The sequence below is a fragment of the Sphaeramia orbicularis genome, chromosome 22 (assembly GCF_902148855.1).
Source record: "Sphaeramia orbicularis chromosome 22, fSphaOr1.1, whole genome shotgun sequence".
Classification (NCBI taxonomy): domain Eukaryota; kingdom Metazoa; phylum Chordata; class Actinopteri; order Kurtiformes; family Apogonidae; genus Sphaeramia; species Sphaeramia orbicularis.
In genome coordinates, this window is record NC_043978.1 from 30,456,916 (window position 1) to 30,475,115 (window position 18,200).

Genomic DNA, 18,200 nt, shown 5'->3' on the forward strand with positions numbered 1-18,200 from the left:
TCTGTATAACCAGTCGCTCATGAAACAAGCAACAAAAATCTCTTCAGACCCGACTCATCCGTTGTCCTCCAAACACGAACTTCTTCCATTAGGAAGAAGATTCTTTTTTGACATGAAGTTTTATTTTTCCACATGTACTGTATCACCTCTCTGAAGGTAGCTTTGGCTCGGCATCTAACCTGGCAACGTTAAAATTAAAAATAAATAAATCAGTTATAATTGCAAGCATTTAAATAAATACAAGCACTTTTCAGACCTTGAAAACAATATTGCATTTTCAAGGATTTCAAGCACCCATATGAACCCTGTTTACTGGTCCGGCCCACTTCAGACCAAATTCTGCTGAATGTGGCCTCTGAACTAAAATGAGTTTGTCATCTTTGATTGATAATATCTTTAGTATACAGGGTGGGGAAGCAAAATTTACAATATTTTGAGGCAGGGATTGAAAGACAGTGTATGACCAATTAGTTTATTGAAAGTCATGAGAATTTATTTGCCACAAGAAAATTGACATAATAGAAAATGTTTTTATTCTATGTGTCCTCCTTCTTTCTCAATAACTGCCTTCACACGCTTCCTGAAACTTGCGCAAGTGTTCCTCAAATATTCGGGTGACAACTTCTCCCATTCTTCTTTAATAGTATCTTCCAGACTTTCTGGTAATAGTTTTGCTCATAGTCATTCTCTTCTTTACATTATAAACAGTCTTTATGGACACTCCAACTATTTTTGAAATCTCCTTTGGTGTGACGAGTGCATTCAGCAAAAAATCACACACTCTTTGACGTTTGCTTTCCTGATTACTCATATGGGCAAAAGTTTCTGAAAAGGTATGGATAATAGTGTTAGGTATGATTATGACATCAATATATGTTTGGTTTCAAAACAATTGACGTAGTGCCTGCTGAGAAAAAACAACTAAATGTTCATTGTAAATTTTGCTTCCCCACCCTGTATATTATAACGTACAAATCACAGTGGATCTACAGATACACAAAATATTTAGTAACAGGTGGAATATTTTTAAAATTGTACTTCTTTGAAGACACTTCAGGTTGTTCATATTTGTTCAGGTTATTCAGAGTTGTTGCGAAATTATACTTTGTTTTAGTCTAAATCAAGGTTCTAATAGTTTCGGATTTTTCATTATAGTTTAATTTTATTTCGTTTTGCCTTTTTTTTTTTTCTCTAATTCAGTTAGTTTTAATTCGTTTTTAGAGCAGGTTTGCTAGTTTTTATTAGTTTTCGTTTTTTTTTCTAAGTGCTTAGTTTTAGTTTAGTTTTTTTCACATCTTTTATCTTCTACGCCATCAAATTCACATAAATCCCAGACAGGACTCTGCTGCTTTCTCCTAACTTTAGTTTCCATGTTTCCAGGTAGAGTGGGGATGAGAAACCACAAGAAGCGAAAAGTGGCAGACCGTTAAATATCATATGGTGCCAGCAGCTAAAAGTGCTGGAGGGAAATAAATCGATTTCATATCAATCCAACATTGATAAAGATGAAAACGAAGGGAATTTTATCCATAATTTTTATCCATTTTAGTCAGTTTTGTAAACACACGATACAGTTTCAGATGTTTTTTTTCTTTTAATTCTAGTTTTTATTTCAGTTGACGAAAATGTTTTTACAATTCTAGTTTTCGTCATTTCGTTAGTTTTCATTAACAATAATAACCTTGCTCTGAACTAAAATGAGTTTGTCATCTTTGATTGATAATATCTTTAGTATCATTTTTGCATTTCACAGATTCATCCCTCGGGTCGGATCGGACCCTTTAGCAGGGTCGGTTTTGGTGATTCTAAGACAGAATGAAACAGAGCGGGCTTTGTTTCCAAAAAGAAATGCTTTAATAAAAGGAAATAAATACAGTGCTTTGGATGGCAGTTAGAATCCATTACAGGCATGGGTTATTGCACAGCTCTAGGGACAGACACAAACACTTTCCCACATATTCATCATTCAAAGTTAGAATAACAGTGGTACAAATTCAACTCATTTCACTCAGTACATCCACATATAATGATAGAAGTCCTCCTCCCCCTGTGACTGATTACATATGGCTACAAGCCCTTTATTACCTCTGAGCGTTTTATAACAGCACGCCTGTGACAGCACTCCATACTGTTTGATTTTTAGCTATTTTTTCTTTTATTATTCTTATTCTTATTCTTATTATTGTGTAATGGCTTCAAACTGGCGTCGACAAGATCTGTTGAATCTACAAAACATGTAACAGTAGACGTTTCCCTGATGCTTGTGGTGCCTCGAACAAGATAAAGGTACTGTCATCATTCAAAACGCTGTGCATTAAATGCTCGTGTAGTCAAAATTACAATATATCTCCAGTTGTTTAGCAAGTTTTTCAGCAAGCAGAAGAGGACACAGTTGAAAACCTGTGCTTTTTAATTGCTCTTGTGGAAATTGTGCAAATTTGTACATACATTTTTTGGAAACACTCAGCCAAATCGCAAACACTTGGTAGGAACTTACTCCACACTTCTACTGCACGTAGATGCTGAGTTCGACCACAAAATGTGATGCAAAGGCAAAAAGTTGGATTCTTATTGTACATCAAACATCTGAGGTCTACAAGGTGAATCGCATGCCTGCCTCTCCGTAACGTATAATATATAAACTATTTTCTGCATCTGTCACTGCTTTGCAACATGCACTCGTCAGAATTAAGAAACAAAAATCAACAGCGGGCCCTTTGTTAAGTTATTTCTGTGCAATTTATAGCATGAAGAGGATGTGCATAATCCACCAGGTCAAATGTAACTGGGTCCGTCATCGATGCATATGATTGGGACAAGGTTTAAGTCCATGAAACTTACTAATATTATGTCTCATATTTGTACCGACTTCAGCTTTTCAAAAACCACTGTGTAACTTTTCTGTCAAATGTCAAAATGTCATGTAGTACAACCAAATTTTCTGCCTTATTTACCAGTGTTTTGTAGCCGAGCAGAAAATTGCAAATAAAATATTTTTACTCTAACACTGTCATACAAACCCATAATGTCTCTTTTATAAAATATTATCTTGTGCAATAACAATAGCACTAATATTGAAAGTGATTTTGAGTCATTTTAGGGAAATATTACACTGCAAAAATCTAAATCTTACCAAGTGTATTTTTCTCATTTCTTGTCAAAACATCTCATCACACTTAAAATAAAACATAATCACCTAAAGAGTAACTTTTCAGTGAGATTCAAGAACTTATTTTTCGACAATAGATCTGGAAAATCTTATTTCAAGAATCTTACCAAGATAATTTTCACTTGTTCCACTGGCAGATTTTTTTTGCTTAATTCAAGATGTTTTTGCTTAATTCAAGATTTTTTTTTGCTCAGTTCAAGATTTTTTTTTTGCTTAATTCAAGATTTTTTTTTTTTTTTTTTTACTTAATTCAAGATTTTTTGCTTAATTCAAATTTTTTTTGCTTAATTCAAAATTTTTTTTGCTTGATTCAAGAATTTTTTTGCTCAATTCAAGATTTTTTTTTTTTTGCTTAATTGAAGCAAAAAAAAAAATCTGCCACTGGAAAAAGTGAAAATTATCTTGGTAAAATTTCAAGAAATAAGATTTTCAAGACCTATTGTCTAAAAATAAACTTAATTCAAGATGTTTTGCTTAATTCAAGATTTATTTTCTTGCTTAATTCAAGATTTTTTTTTTTCCCTTAATTCAACTTTTTTTTTTTTGCTTACTTCAACATTTTTTTCTTTCTTAATTCAAGATTTTTTTTTTGCATAATTCAAGATTTTTTTTTCTTAATTCAAGCAACAAAAAAAAATCTGCCAATGGAACAAGTGAAAATTATCCTGGTAAGATTTCTTGAAATAAGATTTTCAAGATCTATTGCCTAAACACAAGTTGTTATATCTCACTGAAAAGTTACTCTTTAGGTGATTTTGTCTTATTTTAAGTGTGATGACATATTTTGACTAGAAATGAGAAAAATACACTTGGTCGGATTTTGATTTTTGCAGTGTAGTAAGCTGAGACACTTTGAGGAGAAAAAAACTAAGACTAAAGTCACAAATTTACAAGACATTCTCTGAGATTGTAATCATACATTTGCAAAAACTCACAAAATGCCCATAAAAATGTGGAAAATTTGCACATTTTTTGTTCTTTCCTGCAGTTTCACAAAACATCCAAGGTTGTTGCTTCAAAATATCAGAGAACATTATTTTTTTCCCGTATAAATCTGCAACTTTAATCTAAAACATTGTTTTTTTCCCTTATTACTCTTATCAAAATATGACCCTCCTTTACTGACATGTACTTTTGTGTGCACCTGATACACAGTTGTAAGTACTGGTAAGAATATTCAACCTAAAGCATCACATTCCTGTGGTCGAAATATTCTTCCTGACTGCTGAATATCAGTAATTTCATAGAAAAATAAGTTTATATTTAGAAAAAAACACGTGCTACTATTGAGCACTAGTCACAAAAACTCCAAAGGAATGCAGTTCTTTAGCTAATCCACTTGTTTTAAGTGAAATCATGGTCGCACGACATGACATTAAAACATGAAATCCCTTAATTATTCTTATTTTTTTTGTTTTTTAAAGCCTTATACAATCCAAGACCCTTCAGTCCCTGTTTTCCGTTCTATTTCCAGACTGTCTGTCCCCTCTGTGGTCATTCTTAAAAGGCTGGTTTCAGTCGGTAGGTGGATGAACACACACATTAAACACCAGTAAATGGATTCCATTCAGCGGTGGACCACAGCCCTTGATTGTACGCAACAGTAAAGCAGCAGGAACTAACAAAGCGACGAAAGGATAAGAAGAACCCTCTGCGGTAACTAAGGTAACAAGTAAAGGAAGTTTGACACCGACAATAATCAAGTTTGTCACAAAGAATTAGGAGATTTTAGTTCCATTCCATCATCTGTTGAGAATGTGCTATATTTAACTTTATAAAACCATCAACAATCAGGAGTGGTTTTCTACTCAGTGAAGAACACGAAGCAGTTTGTTAGACGTGTGTTGGCACTCTCTGTAACGTCATCTTGTTCCAGCCTCCATTTAATATTTATAAAAACACAGAACAGAGCAATGACGCTAGTTAAACTCTGCATAAAGTGGAAATGTCATGAAAATAGACTCCGTGGAGGAATGTTCCTTATATACGCTTTGACAAACCTAAGGCAAGATCCTCGACAGCCAGGCGTTTTTAAAACAACAACAACAAAAACAAACTCTGTTTCCAGGTCAACAAGGTTAACATTGTTTTTGTGGGATGGAATTACAAGTATTGTCCATCAGGTAATCTATACAGAGGAGTGTTAAAGCCACAAAGAGGATAAGCAAATCAGACGTTTGAAAATACAGTGATATTTCAAGAAAAACTCAGAATATTATTAGAAAAAGTCTGGGATATTTTGGTGAAAAAAAGTCAAAATAGTAGAAAAAAGAATGATGTTGCTATAGAAAAAGTCATACGACGACAAAAAAAGCAAAAATAAATAAGAAAAAATTGAAATATTATGAAAATAGCTGTAATATTGTAAAAAAAAAATAAAATAAAAAATTGTAAAGCCATTAAAGAAATAATATTTTTAGGAAAAAGTTGAAATTATGAAAAAAGGTATAATGATACAAGAAAAAATATTATTTGTGCCTAAAAGAGTTGCAGACTTGATAAATACAAACATAATTCTCATTATATTTTGACTTTTTTAGTGAAATATCATGTTTTTATGGTTATAATATTATGATCTTTTCTTCCATATTATCGCTGTCGGGCGGAAACCTTGTAAATCCATTTTGGTCTTTTTTTGTCATAAAATGATTCTATTGGTCAGTCTTCACGTTGGACTGACGGGTTTAGAAATATTTAACCAATAAAAAGTGTTGAAAACAGCTTGTGACTACATCTAATAATGGCGACGTTTTTATATGTATGTTCTTATCGTTTTTGTTTGTTTTTAGTGCTGACTTTCATTGTGTTTATGTATATTTTTAGTGTGGATGTGATTTCCATTCTGTGTAACTTCTGCTGCTGTCTTGGCCAGGACACACTTAAAAAAGAGATTTTTGAGCTCAATGAGCTTTTTTCCTGGTTAAATGAAGGTTACAATAATAATAATAATAATAATAATAATCATAATTTATTTCGAATATACATTGTTTTTTCCAGTTTCTTCAAAAATAACTGTTTTGGATGAAAAAGGTTTCTATCCAACAGCAACAATAGATTTCTTCCAAATATTATGACTCTTCTTTTGAAATTTTTTCATCGTCAGTGTGGCATGAATACTCCTTCATACAATCACAGCCGTGTAATGAGTGGAAGTGAGTTTTAAGACTGGCGAGCGCCCTGTGTTCAGATATTCAAAGAAAGGCTCATACGTCCATCGATCGAAAGGGTAACGTGATCATTAGTCAAGAAAAAAGGCGAACAAGTTTATCAATGCACCACAAACGCCTCAAATTAAAGAAGTTACTAATGCCAGGTTACTTCAGGAAATACACGTGAATCTGCTTTAGCGTCGATAAAAGCCCAACAGAATAGATACAAAATGTTATTTGGCCACAAATTTGAATCCCATTCCTTAAGATGAGATTCAGGTAAGAGCCTGAAAATCGCTAGGAAAAATACTCGTTTCTTTTTTAAAGAAAAATAGTTCCACTAAATTAAACTGGACATCAATATAAAGATGTAAGCAGTGAAAACTCCCTCTGGAACTCATCCTTCATGCAGAAGAATGGGAATGAATTAGAATGTGATTCATCTGAACTGCACACTGCTTATCTACTGACATCATTTTTCACTAAAATATATAAACTGTGTTCACTTTAGGAGGGTAATGTGTCTGTGAACTGATGGAACCGTCACATGGACGCTGTGGAGACGTTCTAGAGCAGGGGTGTCAAACTCATTTTAGTTCAGGGGCCATATCCCCCCAATCTGATCTACAGTGGGCCGGACCAGTAAAATAATAACACAGTAATATATAAATAATGTCAACTCCAAACATTTCAATGTTTTACAGTGAAAATAGTAAAATTACATTATGGAAACATTTACATCTATAAACTGTCCTTTTAAAAATGCGAATAACACGAACAACCAAGAAAAAAAACTGAAAATTATTAAGAAAAATAAGAGCAATTTTAACTGTATTTTGCCTCTAGTTATCATTTGTAAATGTGCATTACAACTTACAGATCACAACGGATCTGCAAAATACACAAAATATTTTAGTAACTGGCAGAATATTAGTAAAACTGATCTTACTTCTCTCAACACATTTCTAGTTTTTCATATTTTTTGTGAAAGGCTAGTTTTGTAAATGTACACATTTTCATATAACTTTTTTTTTTTTTTTACACTAAAACAGAGGAAAAATTTGACATCGTCATTATTTGTAGGTTTTTATGATAGTATTTTACTGATCAGACCCACTTGAGACTAAAGTAGGGCTTTACTTGGCCCCTAAAGTAAAAGGATTGATTGTTAATATCTTCAGTGGAATTTCTGCATTTCACTAATTCATCCTACGGGCCGGACTGGACCCTTTGGTGGGCCGGATTTGGCCCCCGGGCGGCGTGTTTGACACCTGTGTTCTAGAGGGTGTTACTGTGTTAGGATGAGACATGAAACTGCTGCTACTGAAACAAAACCGCAATGTTTAGTCGTGAAAACCGAAACACAAAGGACGATTTTATTCTAGTCTCGTATAAAAAGTAGATCTTTGCTTATGTTTTAACTGGTGCATAAGTTTTTTTTTTTTTCAGTCAAACCTAAGTCATTCAGAGAGAAAAAACAATCTAAAGCACATTTGTCGTCTTTTTTTTATACTTTCAAAAATACTATTAAAGGGATACGCCCCTAAGGTTGTGTCTGGACGAACTAAACACAGGTATTTTACATGTGGTTTGGCTAATTTTCAAAGGCATTGCATTTGCTTGTGAGCATTAAGTTTTCATGTGTAGTAACTTAAGGTTTAGATTTTCAACGTAACATTTTCTGATCGCTGTAGATTTTCCTCCGTCGTGTCAAAGCAAAATAAAAACGCAGAAGAGACGTGGGAACCGGACGCCTCGGTGACCGGGTTCAGGTAAGTGTGTCCACAAGGCTCCGGTCTGAGGCTGAAGGACTGAATGAACAACGTACACACACCTCGACAGGAAGCAGCAGCTGTTGTGTGACTTAAGTTGAAGGATCACGTTCTCCTCCTCCTCCTCTGTGATTTCAACTCTTATTCAATTTTTTTTTTTTATGTCTGTGGACTCGCTGCACCTCCTCAGAAGTCCCTGGTCCGAAACTGTCAATCTGGGAAGAGCAACTGTGTACTGGGAGGTACACACACACAGACAAACAAACTAAAGGACAAAAACGCACATGTTGGAATGAAACTTGCTTCATCAGTCATCATTTCCAAATTCTAAAAGAACTGAACTCCAAGGAATCATAGGAAAAATATTAGTCGTCTAACTGAGAATGTTTACGAGCGGGAGGAAATAAAAGTGTCCCATCGAAAACACGCCTGGTTAGACATGATTCCTGTGTGTGTTGATGCTTTATTCTGGCTCCTGGTTGTCCTCTGCTGGCTCCGACAGTGGTTTTTTCTCCTTGTAGATGAAGGTCAACAGAAAGAGAGCGATGTCGTGTGAGCACCAATATCCTGTGTGTGAGGTCACCGCAGACCAGTAGCGACTCTCCACCAGACCCTCCCGCAGCTCGAAGTCAATGCGACGCTCCAGCTCCACTGTGACACACAACAACAAACACTGTCAACAGTAACACCACACAAGCATATTTTACAGGGGTCATATTTTGCTAAACCCATTTTTATTAGTCTTTGGTACATTTATTTGTACATTTGGACCTTAACAGTTCAAAAAGTTTGAATTTTAACCCTACAGGTGCTGCAAAGCTATCTTTATGTTCATTTTGGCAAAGATCAAGTGGATTTCTACAACCCGTTTAAATTCCTGCTTAATTTGTTGCGTCTTTAACTAGTTATGTTATGACATTTGCACTAGTGCTGCCACAAACAGCAAATTTTCAAACAATTAATCTTCTGAACCTGGACCTTCAGTGTGCACTGGGGCGGTTTGCAGCCAAGTGTGAAGTGAGTGGGATGAGGATCAGCACCTCCAAATCTGAGGCCAAGGTTCTCCACCGGAAAAAAGGTGGTTTGCCCTCTCCTGGTCGGTGGGGAACCCTCGCCCCAAGTGGAGGAGTTCAAGTATCATGGGGTCTTGTTCACGAGTGAGGGAAGGATGGAGTGTGAGATTGACAGACGGATCGGTCTGCCGTGGTGAAGAAGGAGCTGAGCCGAAAGGCGAAGTCTACGTTCCTATCCTCACCTATGGTCATGAGCTTTGGGTCGTGACCGAAAGGACAAGATCCCGGATACAAGCAGTCAAAATGAGTGTCCTCCGTAGGGTGGCTGGGCGCACCCTTAGGGATAGGGTGAGGAGCTCAGTCACCAGGGAGGAGCTCAGAGTAGAGCCGCTGCTCCTTCACATCGAGAGGAGCCAACTGAGGTGGCTCGGGCATCTGTTTTGGATGCCTCCTGGACACCTCCCTGGGGAGGTGTTCCAGGCATGTCCCACTGGGAGGAGACCTCGGGCACGCTGGAGAGACTATGTCTCTCGGCTGGCCTGGGAACGCCTCAGGTTCCCCCCAGAAGAGCTGGAGGAGGTGTCTGGGGAGAGGGAAGTCTGGGCATCCCTGCTTAGACTGTTACCCCCGCGACCCGGCCCCGGATAAAGCGGAAGAAAATGAATGAATGAATAATCTTCTGACAAATTTTTCAATAAATCGACTAATCTAAATGACCACAAAAAAAAAGAACTGGGAGAGGGAGGGAGGGAGGGAGGGAGGGAGGAAATGAACGGGTGCAGGTATGGATTCCCCAGGTGCTGCAGCCAAAAATAAATAGAGGGTCAATAGTAAAACGATTCACTGACTAAAAAAATTGGTGGTGTCTAATTTTCACAGTTGATTAATTGTGGCAGCACTAATTTGCACATACAAGGTCAAAACTCCAGATGAAAATTTCTCAGAGTACGGAGACACTGGACAGAGCAGCACAGTCAACAACCTGGAGGGGGTGGGATGTGAAGTGTCTCATGTGCATTTAAAGGGCCAGTGCTCAAAACCACCTTTCTGGTGTCATTACTCAGAAATAGGGTTGAAGATGGACCTGTGGAGTTGAATTAACGAAGAATTCAGACCCAAGCATAGCATTTACAGTTTATGGAGACCACAGGGAAATGTTTTAAAATGCATAATTCCATTTAAAAAACAAAACATGACCCCTTTGAAGTAGAGGTGGACTGTTTTTAGGTTTTTTTTCAGGATAGATAGCAGTTCTTATGTTGTGTTCAGACTGAGTGCAATAATGCAATATCTACTTATGTTAGGTGTATGAATAACATCTGTGGGTCTTCATGAATATTTATCCTTAAAGTCACTAAGCGTTAATACTAAAGCTGCTCAGTTAAAGTACAAGCAAATTCATACTTTCACACATTCACATTTCACATTAATTTTTTGTTTCTTTTCAACAATTAAAGCTTCATCATTGAGCTCCAGGAAGCATGATGGGAAAGTTGTCAAGTCGTAGTAGTCAACTTTCTGGCTGTTAGCCAAAATGTTAAGTATGTTATGTCATACAGAGCTATTTATGTTTTCTCATGTTGTGTTTTATTGAGTGTTATATTAGTGTAGTTCATTAGTGAAACACAAAGAGGTGTGTATGTTCACTGTTGAAACTAGAAGAGGGTGAGAGCATAAAGCTGAAAAATTTTCAGAATTTTCACTCAGACTGAAATACTTTGAGTTTGTGCAGATGTGTGTTTGCACCTATTTGTGCTACACAGCAAAAATCTGCATATTTGCACTGTATTCGTATGTATGTAATGTAACTGCACAGCATGAACAATTCATTGTGCCACAAGGTGATGACTTCAGATTGAGAAAAAAGCCAAAGAAGCATGTTTTTAATTAACTTAACTTGTATAAGATACTGGATTAAAAGAAAATACCAATGATGTTAAAAACACTGAATGTTGTTCAGAGTAAATAGTCAGGTCCATAATCCTACGTAAACATTCAAAATCTTTTCTCCATCTTTTTTACTTTAAATGTTTTTTTCTCTACTAAAACTCTAAAACCAAATTCTGTTTCTGTGTTTTTCTTCATTTTAAACTGTTTTTACAGTATTAAAATGTAATAGATTGTAAATGATTGCTAGATATTGAAAGGTCTAAGTGTGGGCAAAAGGACTTATTCAAAGTATATCTACAGACCTTTTTATGGTCAAAATAAGAAAAAAAGAGTCCAGGCGGACCATTTTAGGCTTAGGGGTAAAAGGGTTAAAGGTTTCTCATTAACAGAATGATGCATGTCTTGACTTCGTGTAGGACAGATGTGTGGACTAACAGGAAGTGTCGACAGTTGGAGAGGTGGGCCGGGCCATGCTGGACAGGCCGTATGCTGATTGGCTCTCGGTGCGTTTCTGCTCCTCCTCCTCCGTCGTAGACCCTCCATCCAACCCTAAGGACACTGAAGGCTGGCTGTTGGAGCGAGAGAACCGTGAGAAGAGGATTCCTCCGATGCCCTTCCCTATGCTCGCTGCCCCTGTAGTGAAGGAAGGGAAAGACAAAAGACATTAAGAAGATTTATATTTGACATGTTTTTATTTTATATATTTATTTGATTACTCATGAGTACCAGGGAAGGTGAGAACAAAGGCAATGCGCATGTTTGTTCTCTGTTCCACCACAAGATGGCACTATTACCTCAATACTCAGATCAGAAGAACATCTCTACTGAGATGGACAGAAATGTATTTTACTCATAGAAAAAGTACTTAAAGCAGAGGTAAAGTCTGTTTGTTGTTAGAACTTGTGGCAAAACTAATTAAAGTGATCTCTCTGAATGGAAACATGGATAAATAAAAACATTTGACCAGAAGGCATGGGGGCCTTTTAAAACATGTTTCAGGCCTTATGAACATTTGAAAACATCCCAATTTACCAATCCACACTCCATGCATCATTGTTATGGCAAGCTAATACAGATATTCAAAAGCTCACTGGTAGTGACTGGAGATTATTTTTTTGTTTATTTTCTTTCTTTTTTTTTTTTTTTTTGTATTTTCTTTCATATTACTCTACATCAGGGGTGTCAAACTCATTTTAGTTCAGGGGCCACATACAGCCTAATATGATATATAGTGGGCCAGACCAGTAAAATAATAGGATAAAAACTTATAAATAATATCAACTCCAAAGTTTTCTCATGTTTTTGTGTGAAAAAAGCAACATTTCATAATGAAAATGTTTACATTTATGAAGTGTACTTCAACATAACAAAAATATATGAACCTGAAAATTCTTAAGATAAATAAGTGCAATTTTAACAGTATTACGCCTTAGTTTATCATTTATACATGTGCATCACAACTTACAGATCACAGTGGATCTACAAATACACAGAACATTTAGGAACAGGCAGAATATTGGTACAATTCCACATACTTCTCTTAAGACATTTCAGGCTGTTCTTATTTGTTCAGGTTATTCACATTTTTTGTAAAAGGCTAGTCTGTAAATGTCAATATTTTTTTTTTCTAATTTTACTTTGTTTACACTGAAACAAAGAGAAAAAAAAAAAAGCTTTTTTCATTATTTATAGGTAATTATGATAGTATTTTACTGGTCTTACCCACTTCAGATTGAACTGACCTAAAATGATTTTAACATCCTCAACTGTTAGTATCTTCAGTATAATTTTTGCATTTCACAAATGTATCCCACGGGCCAAATTGGACACTTTAGTGTGTCGGTTTTGGCCCCCGGGCCACATGTTTGACACCTGTGCTCTACATGCATCTATTCATACAACTTGTCTGTAAGAACTGAACACCAGTGCAGTAAGTCCTGAAAAACAAATAAAAAAACAAAAAACCCCAAACATTTTAAATAAAATATTAATGTTTTGCTGTTGATGATTAAGAGAACACTTCAAAATTTAAATCAGAAAATATTTCTATGTCAAATAAATCCTCACGGTTTCACAAAATACCATTACTGAATCTCATTTGGTTTATAGTAAACATAGAGGTAACATGACTACGGTCCATAAGCTTGTTCCTAGATCATTTATTATTTATAAAGCTGTAAATGCAATGGTGTGAACTGGACCATCTCTGGCTGGTGGTGTTATCTGTGACTGTTTGTCAGATCTCCAGTTGTTGGTTTTACAGTGTATATATTTCTCAGTATTAATGACTAAATCTCACCTGTTAACACTAAGCACAGTGTTATTGTTAGATGTTCTAGTGAAATCTTAACAGTTAAATGTTTTCTCTGCTTATAAGAGGTGACAACAGCTCCTCTAAGTACTGGAACTAATCTGTGAATAAACATGATTTACCTTTTCATCAACATTTAAAAAATCAACTGTAGTACAAACAGCAACTCAGTGTCACTGTCATTCTGTAAATTATTCTCAGCTACTGAGTTAGAACACCGGTTGCTATGGAAATGATACATAACACCACCTCATCTTATTGTATTAGTGTAAAGTGACAGGTTTTCAGTTCAGTGAGTCTGACGTGAACTGGGCCTTAACATTCATCCAGTAAAGCTTCTTTCCTCCTTCTTTCCTCATTTTAAACAAATAAATAATTCACATGTCCACCATTACGTACTATAAGACTATCATATCCTGTGTATATCAATGTTCTTATTTTATATATTGGTTGATATATCGGTTATCAGCCAATATATTGGATATCGGAATTTTTTAGCCCACAATATTGGTATCGACATTGGCTCCAAAAATCCCACGTCTGAAAAGAGTAGAGTCTCACCTAGAATGCTGGCCTTGCCCAGGCTGGTGATGGACTCTCCGTAGTGTCTGCGAGGCAGCACAGGAGAAGTACTGGGGCTGGGGATGCTCTCAGTGTCAGACGTTGGGTCTTTGACAGGGTTCAGGTAAGTCGGCCGGATCTCATCGTAGGGGGTGGGATTAGTGGCACTGCACCTGAGGGAGAAGACACACCACAGATACTGATATGAGAATGCAATGAAAAGCATGAAGTATTTTCAAGGAGCGGTGTAAGTTTCATGATCTCACCAGTGGATCTGAACAGGTGCTATATTGCTGTAGTGTTTGAGGATGAGAGGCTCCAGTCTGTAAGCCTGAGGGGAACAGCACAATATAAGTATTTCAGCTGTTAAACCTGTACAAAGCATATATCTGTGCAAATATCCAGTGTAAAAGTCCAGCAAAACCCCCCGCTCCACACAGTATAAATGTCCTGTCTTCACCCTAAATGATGTGTATGGGGTGATGAAACTTAGGGGAGACTGACCACAGGGTCTGTGGGATGGAAGACATTGAAGAGCCTGCTGCAGATGGAGGTAGGCAGTATGTGGTCCTGGTGACAGCTGGAACCAGGACGGATGCCCCTCAGTGCCAAGAACACAGCCAGAGGAGAACCCATACAGAAAAAGTTTTCCACCTGAAAGGCAAAAAGAACAAAAAAATGTCTTAAATGGAAAAGTTTTTGATTGACAGAGTGAAAAGTAATGCACAGAGTTTTGGAAACCCCATGCATGTGCGATATACTCCATTAAAAACCATTCCTAAGTCACTGAACTCTGCCAAGTATTGTTCCACTCTCAAAATCCAAATGCTCCCTTCTGCACATGCTCTGTCCCATTGAGGTCAAAACCGAATGTTTTAGCAAGATAATGAAACACATCCGGGGCATGACATGTTGAAACTGTAAAGAATTTAGTTTTGTTAGTTTTTCTTGTTAACAATATACAAACAAATGAAAAGTAGGCAGATCTTACTAATACCCCCGCCCGGTCAACAACACTTTGCCCCTCCTGCTCACTGATACCCTGCCCAGTCAGGGATTCATTTTGAACTTGAAATTAAAGATAATTACAGCCTAAGTTAAATTAAATAACTGTCCACATTATTCTGTCCAAGTCTCAAGTTGAAAAAAAAAAAAAAATTAATCGGGTGAAAATTGAGAAGTCAGTTGGACAAAAATATCGGATGGACGAAATTCCTGGTGTTTTTTTAATTATTTTTTTACCCTCACCCGCCCCAGAGGGGGGTATATAACAACTTGCATTTGATTGTGTCTGTCTGATGCAGCCACACTTTTGATGAAGAAACATAAAAAAGATTTTTCCGCAAACATTTCATGATAATATTTGAGACTAGGAAAAGTTTTAAGGGCGTTACTACAGCAAATAAATGCTCAATCATTTGATAACATATAATGGAACCAAGAAACATATCCTTGAAGATAATTCCATAAATGAATATCCTAATGCTTATTAATGTGTTATGTACTCTAGATGTGTAGATGCTTAAAAACTGAACACATTACTTTAAATTTGAGTGCTGGTGGTGCTGATGGTCTGGAGGCCTCCAGTGTGATGAGCTGATTTTCCAACTCTCGCATCCTGTTGTGAAACAGAAAGAGGCACAGTGTAGATAAACATATAAAACCAACAGATGAGAAATACATTCTAATATACTTTAATCTTCTTTCAAAACCTCATTATCAAATCTTATTACCGTTTGTAAAATACTTGACTACTTTATTCTGATTGGTTGATTACAGTATTCTATGGTATTATTTCCAAATAACTGATTGTTTCATTGAATAACAGAGTGCAATTATGGACACAGTTCTGGTCAAAGACTCACATCAATAAATCAGTAACAATAACTGATTGTTTAATGACATAAGTTACTATCCACAGCAAAAGGAAAAAAGAATGTTTATCTATTAGTATGTATTTTATCCTGTCAATGTGAAAGCTAAGAATACATATTCTTCTATATTGTAATACATTTATCAGACCATCATTTGACATTAAAAACACTTCCTTACAGTTTTGTCAATCAGTTATCGAAAATTTGACTCAGTACCTTTTCCCTCTCATCTGTATTCACACTGTGAAAACCACATTGGTCAGTGTCTTATGGAAACCCTACAGAGGTGCAGTTTAAGAGTTAAACTGTGGAACAGATTGAGTGCAGAACTAAAACAAATTTCCAGTATGATTGTGTTTAAAAAGAGGTATAAAGAAATGATTTCCAGAGGTACACTGATAAATAAACTCCACAAGGTGTTTGTTTGTTATTTGGATATCAATTTTGCAGGGTATGATGAATGAGTGACTAAATGTACATGTTTCAAAATTGCTGATAAAATTGGGACAGTGTTGTTTTCAGTAAGTATAGAAAGGTTTGAAGGGGTAGGATTAGATAAGTTTATACTTCTTCCTACTCCTTTTCGCTCATGTAAATTTTGAGGCTTAAGACGTTGCAGTTTTAAGTCATCATTTTGTTTTGTTCTCATTCTCTTACATGATTGAAATAAAGATATCAATCAATCAATCAATCAATCAATCAATCAATCAACATGTGTTAAAAAATAGAAGAACACACCATTTGATAGTGAATATGGATGTGAGAATGGTGGAAAAAAAAAAAAAAAAAAAATATATATATATATATATATATATATATATATCACGCTAAGACAGCAGATGGTAAATCACGAAAAAAACGTTATTAGGTCAAAAGTAAATATCCAGGTCCCTGTTTTATATTATTCTGCTGATCAAACTCACAGCACTCATCCCCTCTAGCGGTTTGTTTTGCTGTTGTACCTGTTCCGTGTGAATCTCAGCTGCTCTAACAGATGCCTCTCCTCGTAGGACATCCACTGCAGGTCGAGCTCCTCCTCCACAGCGCGGTGCTCCTGCAGACAGAAGCGCACCGGGTCCCATCCTGTGATGATGTCGTAAGTAATGACGCAACCGAGGGAATGAGACACGATGGACACCTTCCCCCCTCTCTCCTCAAAGTCAGGGTTTCGGGAGCAGAAGAGTGAGTAGAGTCTGTTTAGCTCCTGCGTTAGGCCCTTGGTAATCTAGAAATACACAGGAAATGTTAAAGAATGAGCTTTTGACAAAGATAGGTGTAAGAGTTTGGTGTAAGTGTGAGACTCACCTCGTCACGATAAAGGGGGCTGTTGTAGTACATGATATCCATGGCACTGCTGTTGAGGAGGTCTCTCAGTCCTCTCACTTTGTCTGGTGTAATGGAGTCTACAGTATCTACACAAGCACAGAACACAATAACACATTACAGTGATGTCCCTTTTTATTCCCTTCAATCAACCTAGCTCATAGTGATGCAATACAGCAGTGGATAAAAAGGTTTCGGACACCCCATGAATTTGTGATATATTGTGATATAAGTCATTGAACTCTGCCAAGTATTGTTCCATTCTCCGCACCCACATCCTCTCTTCTACACATGTGATGTTCCATTAAGACCAGATGTACTTTCAGCCAAATAATGAAACACATCCAGTGCATGAGATGTTGAAAGTCAAGATTATGAAGCATTTCGTTTTGTTATTTTGTTCTTGTTAACAACAAACAAAAAAATCTGCCATATTTCTTGTCTGTCTGATGCATCCATACCTTTTAAAACACAAATATCCACAAATATTTCATGATATTTGAGTTTGTGTAAAATTTTAATCCTCCAAAGACCCAGCTATGGGTTTTCTGTTTATGTTTGTGGACAAGAGTTTCACAGATTTATACAAAAAACAAAAATAATTGTGCACCGCAAAGGACATTCCAAAAAAAAAAAATAAAAAATGCATCTGAAAAAACTCTTGCATTATGATATTCCAAAATAGGAAAGTATTTAATTAAAAAAAGCCAAACTTCAGATCCCTCCAGACCCAGTAACAATAATGTTAGGTGTGGAACCAACAGGAGTGGACCTTAGGACTAAACAGAGTGTTGTTTTGAGGTTTGTGACACTACTGGCCAGACGCCTTATTCTGTTAAACTGGAAGAACAAAAATCCTCCAACTCATCAGACTCTGTTGAAAGAAATTGTGCAACGCTTATGTTTGGAGAAAATAAAATTTTTACTAAAAGATAATGTAAAGTTATTTTATTCAATTTGGCAGCCCTTAAATTGATTACTTTAATATTAAGGAAGTAGGGAGACCCCCCCCCCCCCCTTTTTTTTTTTTTAGTGTGTGTGTGTGTGTGTGTACATGTGAGTGCAGGTGTAGTGTTTTGACTTTTTTGTATTGTCATTGCTCAAATTTCAATAAAAAGAGTTTAAATAAATAAATAAA

The 18,200-nt window shown here is 36.2% G+C and overlaps 1 protein-coding gene across 2 annotated transcripts in view; it reads right to left on the reverse strand.

Annotated features, from left to right (window-relative positions):
• Positions 1–7,592: 7,592 nt before the first annotated feature.
• The window catches only part of ddhd1a (DDHD domain containing 1a), a 35,850-nt gene continuing 25,242 nt past the window's right edge, over positions 7,593–18,200 (reverse strand). For both annotated transcript variants that reach the window (XM_030126384.1, XM_030126382.1), the window contains 8 exons: positions 17,045–17,151; positions 16,702–16,964; positions 15,408–15,483; positions 14,370–14,519; positions 14,132–14,196; positions 13,866–14,038; positions 11,429–11,626; positions 7,593–8,741 (listed from right to left, as the gene is read on the reverse strand). In XM_030126384.1, the coding sequence (XP_029982244.1) occupies positions 8,554–8,741; positions 11,429–11,626; positions 13,866–14,038; positions 14,132–14,196; positions 14,370–14,519; positions 15,408–15,483; positions 16,702–16,964; positions 17,045–17,151 (1,220 nt within the window). In that variant the 3' untranslated portion in view covers positions 7,593–8,553. The remainder of the gene's footprint in view (positions 8,742–11,428; positions 11,627–13,865; positions 14,039–14,131; positions 14,197–14,369; positions 14,520–15,407; positions 15,484–16,701; positions 16,965–17,044; positions 17,152–18,200) is intronic.